This window comes from Perkinsus marinus, assembly GCF_000006405.1.
Source record: "Perkinsus marinus ATCC 50983 genomic scaffold scf_1104296971186, whole genome shotgun sequence".
NCBI lineage: Eukaryota > Perkinsozoa > Perkinsida > Perkinsidae > Perkinsus > Perkinsus marinus.
This window is the reverse complement of record NW_003202174.1, coordinates 147,225-154,932: the sequence shown is the minus strand read 5'-3', so window position 1 is coordinate 154,932 and position 7,708 is coordinate 147,225. Positions and strand designations below refer to the sequence as shown.

Genomic DNA, 7,708 nt, shown 5'->3' with positions numbered 1-7,708 from the left:
GAATGCACTCTGTGAATAACGAAATGCGTATACTATAGTTTCTTGTTTGATATTTATATTCATAGCCGAAATCCACCACTTCTTACTTAGGCAACGTCGGCGGCATGATCACGCCGATCGCTTCCCCTCAGAACGTTATTGCTCTTGTGGCTCTGCGTAATATTCGCTGGTAATTTATCGGGCGGATAACAGCAATTGTCAGGTTCGAATGGCGGCTCTGATCTGTCGTTTATGCAATGGATCATTTTCGCTCTCCCTGTTTGTGCAATCGCAGCCGCGTCAGTTTTCGTGGTGTTGAAATTTATGTATAGTTGGAGGCGGAGCGATGCGAAAATGGTGGAGATGACTGAGAGGCGACGAAATTCTAGTGAGGGTAATGATCTTCCCAGTAGCACTTGAGTGTTCAGCAAACTGATTGTCTTAGTCGGAATTTATTATATTCGTAAAATGTAAAATTTTCCGAGTAATTTCTGGAGCCGTAATTTGCGATGTAGGAATATTAAATATCGTTAATTGCTGGTATAGTTATATTGAAGTATAGGGTATTTTATGTAATATGGAGAGACAAAGCATATACCGCGACAACAGGCACTTTCGCGTTGTGCGTGCGTGCAGAACTATTCTGGCTTAACTACGAAGCGTTAGAGGGCACCAGATAGATCAAACGACTCCTCTATATGCCGAGGTCTGTGCAAAAAATCGGAAAACTCAATTTCTCGAACAGCTCGGCGAGATATGCACGAAAACTTTTTTTGACGGGGAATGTCTAACTCGGGGATCGAACCGGGGACATACGTCAAGTTCATTGGTCATATCAGCAAACGCGGATCAAGCGAGCGCCGCCCCTCCGTTATGAAGATCTAGTATATCAGTATCCCTTCATATCATATATCCATACTGATAGCTTTTATCATGTTATCATACGTTATCACTTTATAACAATAATATATAATCACTGAGGATGATCGTTGTGAATGCTTATGAATTTGAGGGTGTTGATGACCGTATGCAGGTGTGTATGGAGAGTCTGGAAGTTGTTCAGATGCGGAGTTGCGTCACGCGCCATTAAAATCCACGGATTGGATTATCCTTGGTAAGCTGATATTGGGTTAACTCGCCCCGCTCTTTAGGTGTTCGCTATCAGGTATAGTAGCAATAACCGTGTTTTTGTGGATGATATTCGATATAGTTGGACTTGACGGTGTATTTGGAAGTATGGGAATGGTCGGGCTGATGGCTGTCGTAGCTCTACATAGTCTGGGCATTCTAACGACGGAAGATTGGCATGGCATGCAGGTGAGCTTGGGATGCAATCGATTCTTTGCCAGTATGTCTAAGATGAGGGGCACAGATTTCTATTATATGTTACTAATGAAGATATTCATATAATTATGTTATATTAGTCAGTAGGCATTGGATTTAACACGTGAGGAGAGTGTCTGAAAGTTGATACATTTCGTGGTGGAATCGCTCCCTCTCGAGCACAAGTGTTATATGTTAGTACATGTAAGGTATAGTATTTATCGATATCAATATAATCCGATTATGATACGTATACTTAGTAGTAGGAGCATTTGAAACACTATCATCTGGCTGATTAACAATATGTAGCCTGACTCTGAGGTTCAGCATTGTCTGGATTTTTTCTGTGTACAATGCGAGCTCAATATCACATATTGGAATATATTCGGTTGATTCATTTGATTCTGACGACCTTTCACGAGATCATTATATAGTTGACTGATGAGCCTCCGGGGTCCGACATAGTCATTGTCTGGATTTTTACTATAGATAATGCTAGTTCAATATCGCATGTCAGAAATATAGGGAATGTACTCGGTTTTTGGTATTTGATTCTGACGACCATTCAAGAGATCATTATATAGTTCACTGACGAGCCCCCGGGGTGCGGCATAGTCGTTGCGTGGATTTTTACTGTTTATAATGCTAGTTCAATACCGTGTATTGAAATTAGAAATATAACCTGTATTAAGTTTGGTGTTAAATAGTTCCCATTTCAGTGGTCCGTCCTGACGCTACTTGGTGGAGGTGTAGCTCTCGGCAACGCAGTGGAGAGTTCGGGCCTTTTGCGTATTATAGCTGATGAAATATCAAAGTCTTTGGAAGGATCAAGTGTCTGGGCGAGCGCGGTTTGCTTCTTCCTCTGCACGGGGTTGGTCGCCAACTTCCTCTCCTCGACAGTGTGTGCCATTGTGGCCTTGCCCGTTGTTGCTAAGGTAAGTAATAACATATCGTGGTGGTGGTTATTATTTTTGGGGCGAGCGAGATTTGCATTACCTCAGGTTGGCGCTGTTGTTGGACATCCACGCTTGTTTACGGTTGGGTGTGCGTTTATGACATCAGCAGCGATGGGTCTGCCTGTGAGGTGAGGTGTCTATGTGATTAGTTCAATTCGATGTTTTGTGATTGTGGATGCCACTGTTAGTTTCATCAGCTGAGCTCAGGATTTCACACACAAAGTTTGTTGTGGAGGTTTATGTATGAATTCGGGTAGAAGTGTGCAGAAACCCATAGAAATTTCCTTGGAATTTTTTACAACACATGTAGTTGACCATTTTCAGGTTTTCATATTTTCGTCTTTCAGCTCGTTCCCTAATGCAAACGCCGCAGGAGTGGTCAATCTGTCGCTGCCTGGAGCGCCAACTACCCCAATACTACAGTCAAGAGACTTTGTAAAGTCAGGTATGCCGGGATCGATCCGGGGACCTTCCGATTGTTAAACAACTTGCTGTCAGGTTTTGCTGTGGCGTTGTTGATTTCAGTCATCATAAGCACTGTGGGGTATGCATGGGCTATGTTCCTCGGCTGGTGAAAAGGTGTATATTCGATTTAATATTCCCCGTGTTGATGGCAATACACACTTGCATACCTCGATTTTCCTTCTGTCACTAAATATCATTAGAAACAACACTGCGTATCATTTACAGGATGAGTTGTGCGCTCGAGTTCTAGTAGGTCAATTTGGAGGAAAATTTTACTCGTATTTTCCGGCGGGAAATTAGTGAAATAGTGGTTGTGTATATTACAGCTGGGCCGGTGTTTGTACATCGGGACCTTGCTCATCTACTTTAGCAATATAGTTCTGCTTCACAGTGTTAGAGATGCCAGATCGCGCCAATGTATATCCGTTGTTTTATGACGTTGTGATCTAGTTGTCCTTTTAACCATATCTTTGTAGGCACCACAAAACTTCTTGTCCCCTTTTTCCTATCGTTCTTGCTGTAAATATAACAACCTCATCTAAAGGCTCTGAGTTTATTGCCAATGTCACTCGCTGAGGAGCTCGGAGGATTCCGAACAACGTACATGTTGTTGATAGATCGTTTGTCTCCACTTCAGGAGGCATAGTTGAACTCAATCCCTTGAAGTTGGGAGAAGGGTGAAATCTTAATTTAATCAATAGTGGCCATGTCCAACCAGCAGCCGTTTCACGACGTGTTCTACGTGTTTTCTCAGAGATCCTTTTTCCAATCGCGGGTGGACCCTCTTATATACTACGTTTAGCATTCACTATAGACAATATGTTATCAACAAGAACATCTTTAGTTCGTATTAGCGTTCTTGTACCAGTAGCACCGTAGTAGCCGATAGAGGGAGTTATAACTATGTACTTGCGTACAGACTATGAGGATATATCGATCACGCTATACGAAATAGGCGCTCTTACTCCGATGGCCCCTTAGGTTAACAGTGGTACAAACCAATACACGATTATTACCTAAACATGATAACAGAACATAATTCCGAGAACGCGTTTAATTTAGCGCTCGCCCGAAAATAGGCGACAGCGAGTTGGGAGCCGTCTCTTACTTCGAACATTATAACATTAGTTTTGGATTGTGTTATTAATAAGGAAAAGGTGGTTCGGTTAAGCTTTTTATGGAAGGCAAAATGACTCAGTCGGTTCCCTCAGAAGCTCAGATTGACGCTACTGAGTCGAGATTGAACACCCCTAAACGCATGGTTCACCGCCAGGTTGGCACACTCCTGAGGAAAAACGCAATTCTTAAAGTGCGAAGTTGGAAGTGTAGTTGTTGTGAAATACTACTACCGATAATACTATCCTGGCTGATCTTTCAACTACCTGGTTTACTCGGTTTGGACTTTGAACGCAAAGAAGTAGTTGAGGCTGATCCGGTGAGTTCGAACGGCTACCCGAGGGCACAAGATTTTAATGTTGATTTTGTGGACGATACGCGATACTGGGGAATTTTCAGGAGGCAACCGATGGCCGATTCTGGTCAGTCTTGTTGGTGTAAGAGTCTAGCAATAGTGGCTAAAGGTGACAGACAAAATGAACTCGCGAATGAATTGAAGAGTTATTTCGAAGGAGAATATGAAAAACTTGAAAATGAAGTCATCAATGCTACTGGTCATAATTTTACGTATCATTGGCAACTTGGAAATCAGTATGTGCCTGGGTTCGTTCAGGGGGGTTATGGCGACAGCGACGCGAGGGAGATATTCCTTACGAATTGGGCGCAGTGCGGTTCGTGGGAAACTCGAACAATATTCAGAATATTTAGTGATGAAGACGCATTGAAGGAATATATCGAAGATGAAAATTACGGCTCGTCAGTTGAGACTACTTCTGGTGAGGAGCGCGGCAGTGATCCTCTGGCCTGGGACCGTCTGTGTGGCGCGGTTGTTCTTGAAAATGATGTACTCCGCGATGAAAAACCCGAGTTTAAGATCAGATTAAATGCAACTATTGGACGAATCAGTAGATGGATAACACGTGCGACACTCGAGGATGACCCTAGGGGAATTGAGCGTCACGTTGGTGATGATTCTGCGCGACATTTTTATATTAGGAATGGGTTTCTCGCGATACAGTTGTTGGTACAACGCTTTATTGCTTCGCGACACGAAGCTGTTACTGAGACTATCGAGATTCCTGGTGCTGATATCAACAACGAGGATAAGACGGTTTTTAAACGAGTTTTGTCGGTGCCTTTTCCAGTGGAGCCGTATTGGTCCTCGGATGGTATCGATTTGGTAAGCGATCTCACGTGGTTGGTAGTTTTCGCTTTCTCTGCATCGGTCAGTGTGCAGATCTCCAGGCTTATACGAGAGAAAGAAATGCGACTTCGCGAAATTATGCGAATGATGGGCCTGTTGGATGTATCCTATTACGTGTCGTGGCTGATCACACAGATCGTCACGTGGTTGGTTATATGCTTAGCGATCTCTCTGGTGATGAAAGTCGGCACATATAAGAACTCGTCCTGGGTGCTCATATTCATGCTCAACTTTTCCTTTGGTCTCTCGAGTATGTCATTTGCATTCCTAATGTCCGCGATTTTTACTCGTGAGCGAGTTGGAGCTGTCATTGGTTTTTTCGTGTACCTCGCGGGCTTGTTCATCTCGGTGCCAGAGTATGCGTCCGCGTCTACTAAAAATTTTATGTCATTTATACCGATTGTCGGTTTTCGCGAAGGGCTCAATGTTATAGGTTTTCTCGAGGAGACCTACGGTGGCCTGAGCTCTGATAATACTACTGTCGATTACCGCAATTATTCGTACGCTCAGTCGGTTGCTATGAATTTTCTGGCGTCAGTCTTGTGGTGGATTTTATACTATTACGTTGATCAAACAAATCCTTACCAAATTGGGTTCCGTCGGCCTTATTATTTTATGTTCCAGAAGTCCTATTGGCTGGAGTGCTTTGGTGGTGATAAACGCGAGATGATTTCTGATGATGATGTTGATGACAATGATGAGCGATCGATTCCTCGTGAGAAGGTGGATGCGTATAAGGAGGCGCTCAGGAAAGCAGGAAAGTGTGTGGAAATCACCAAACTTTGTAAAAAGTTCAAAGGCGCTTCTGGTGAAACCATAACTGCTGTGAACGGCGTGACTATGTCCATGTATGAGGGCGAAATTTTCGCACTGTTGGGCCACAACGGCGCGGGTAAAACGACTACGATGGGCGCGATTACTGGTTTCCTATCGCCGACATCTGGCAGAGTGAGCGTGTACGGTTTGGAGATTCCCAAAGATATGGCAGCAATAAGATGCATCACAGGTGTGTGTCCTCAGCATAATGCGCTGTGGCCAGAGTTGACAGCGATGGAGCACTTGGAGTGCTTTGGTGGTATCCGGGGCTTCAATAGGAGCTCGAAGGCTTTCCGAGATTCTTGTGATCACCTGTTGCTGGAAGTCGGCTTAGGGGGGAGAAGGGACTTCCGATCTGATAGTCTCAGCGGCGGCATGCAGAGAAAATTATCGGTGGCGATCGCGTTTGTTGGTGATCCTAAATTGGTAATACTGGATGAGCCCACTTCGGGGATGGACCCGTATGCGCGTCGAACTACTTGGGAGCTTTTGAAGGCGCGAAGACCGGGCAGAATTATATGTCTTACTACGCACTACATGGACGAGGCTGACGTATTGGGTGATAGAATTGCTATAATGGGCAGTGGGGAGTTGAAGTGTTTGGGATCGTCGAGTTTCCTGAAGAAGTGTTATGGTTGTGGTTATGTATTGAGTTTTGTGAAGAAAAAGGAGATTCACGAGGGAGATGAGTCGGTGGTGAAGTTTCTTAAGGAGCGTATAGGCGATAGGAGCCTGGTTGGACAGGTAAGGCTACGGTAGTTGGGGGACTTGGGATTTTTTTTGAAGCGTATGGTTCAAAGTGGTTGCTAGGACTTGTAAATCTTCGAAGTGATGGTGTTTTCGTTCGCACGCCTAATTGAGTAACCTGTTATTACTACAAGAGCACAGTTCTAGTGTAAAACTACAGGCGCTTTGATTATTATAAGTCTTCAAGACATACGCCTGCGGCGTGAGCTTCTACGGCTGGCAATACCTCTGCTATTCTCAACGGGGTTTATAAGTGTCATCACGCATCATACTGGAGTTTATATTTGAATTCGGGTAGAAGTGAACTGGAATTCTGTGAAAATTCCCTCTGAATTTTCGGTTGTCTTCACCAACACATGTAGTTGGGCATGTGCATATTCCCCCACACTGCCATGAACTGCGTCTTGATAGGTCAAGGTCCTCTCATCTGCTGGCCTGGAGCTACTAGTGCAAGTGCCGTTTGCTGCAGCTAAGGACTTTCCGGCGCTCATGGACGATCTTGACGCTGAGATAGCTGGCAGAAGTGACACGTTGAAAGGCCTGGTAAGCCCGAGTTGGGCCGCCGCCGATTCGAGTTGGTCTCTGACTTTGATGGTAGGCTCACAGTTCACTTCAGTTGATCACGTATGGCGTGTCGGTGACGAATTTGGAAGAAGTGTTTCTGAGAGTTGCGGACCCGAGTGCGGAGGAACGATCGGAAAGTGTTATAGCAAATTCACGGTGAGATACTGGGTCGGGTATGTGGCTTTATTTTCATCGTCCGATGTAGTCTAGCTGGTTAGGATATCTGGCTTTCACCCAGACGACCTGGGTTCGAGTCCCGGCATCGGAATTTTTTAACTCATTTTTTTCTTGCCAGAAGCAATGCTCTGAGTCCCTCAGGAATCAATCTCTCAGAGCCGTAGTTCCGGTAGAGTCAACGAAGCCCGATCCTCTACAACCGGCAGAGGACGAAGGTGGTAGAATTCCGGAGACTATTATAGATATCCCGGAAGACGCCGACGACGATGGCGGAGAGTTGATACTCGAACCGGCGACTATGGGGGAACAAACAAAGGCATTGATTCAGCGGAGGTAAGAAGATCGTGTTATGGTGGAGTTT

At 44.7% G+C, this 7,708-nt stretch overlaps 3 protein-coding genes across 3 annotated transcripts in view; all 3 read left to right on the top strand.

The window, feature by feature from the left end:
- Positions 1-2,904, top strand: part of Pmar_PMAR006566 (Sodium-dependent high-affinity dicarboxylate transporter, putative) — a gene marked incomplete at its 5' end in the record, with an annotated part of 3,313 nt that extends 409 nt beyond the window's left edge. The window contains 8 exons of the mRNA XM_002767128.1: positions 66-156; positions 203-373; positions 1,013-1,093; positions 1,145-1,296; positions 2,022-2,237; positions 2,304-2,386; positions 2,606-2,703; positions 2,757-2,904. Of these exons, the coding sequence (XP_002767174.1) occupies positions 66-156; positions 203-373; positions 1,013-1,093; positions 1,145-1,296; positions 2,022-2,237; positions 2,304-2,386; positions 2,606-2,703; positions 2,757-2,833 (969 nt within the window). The 3' untranslated portion in view covers positions 2,834-2,904. The remainder of the gene's footprint in view (positions 1-65; positions 157-202; positions 374-1,012; positions 1,094-1,144; positions 1,297-2,021; positions 2,238-2,303; positions 2,387-2,605; positions 2,704-2,756) is intronic.
- A 1,931-nt stretch (positions 2,905-4,835) lies between these two features.
- Positions 4,836-5,019, top strand: Pmar_PMAR006565 (hypothetical protein; the record flags this gene model as incomplete). Its single annotated transcript, XM_002767127.1, has 1 exon — positions 4,836-5,019. A coding segment is annotated over one exon (184 nt), but the record flags the coding sequence as incomplete, so codon positions are not given.
- A 639-nt stretch (positions 5,020-5,658) lies between these two features.
- The window catches only part of Pmar_PMAR006564 (conserved hypothetical protein), a gene marked incomplete at both ends in the record, with an annotated part of 9,284 nt that continues 7,234 nt past the window's right edge, over positions 5,659-7,708 (top strand). The window contains 3 exons of the mRNA XM_002767126.1: positions 5,659-6,603; positions 7,018-7,149; positions 7,205-7,326. Of these exons, the coding sequence (XP_002767172.1) occupies positions 5,659-6,603; positions 7,018-7,149; positions 7,205-7,326 (1,199 nt within the window). The remainder of the gene's footprint in view (positions 6,604-7,017; positions 7,150-7,204; positions 7,327-7,708) is intronic.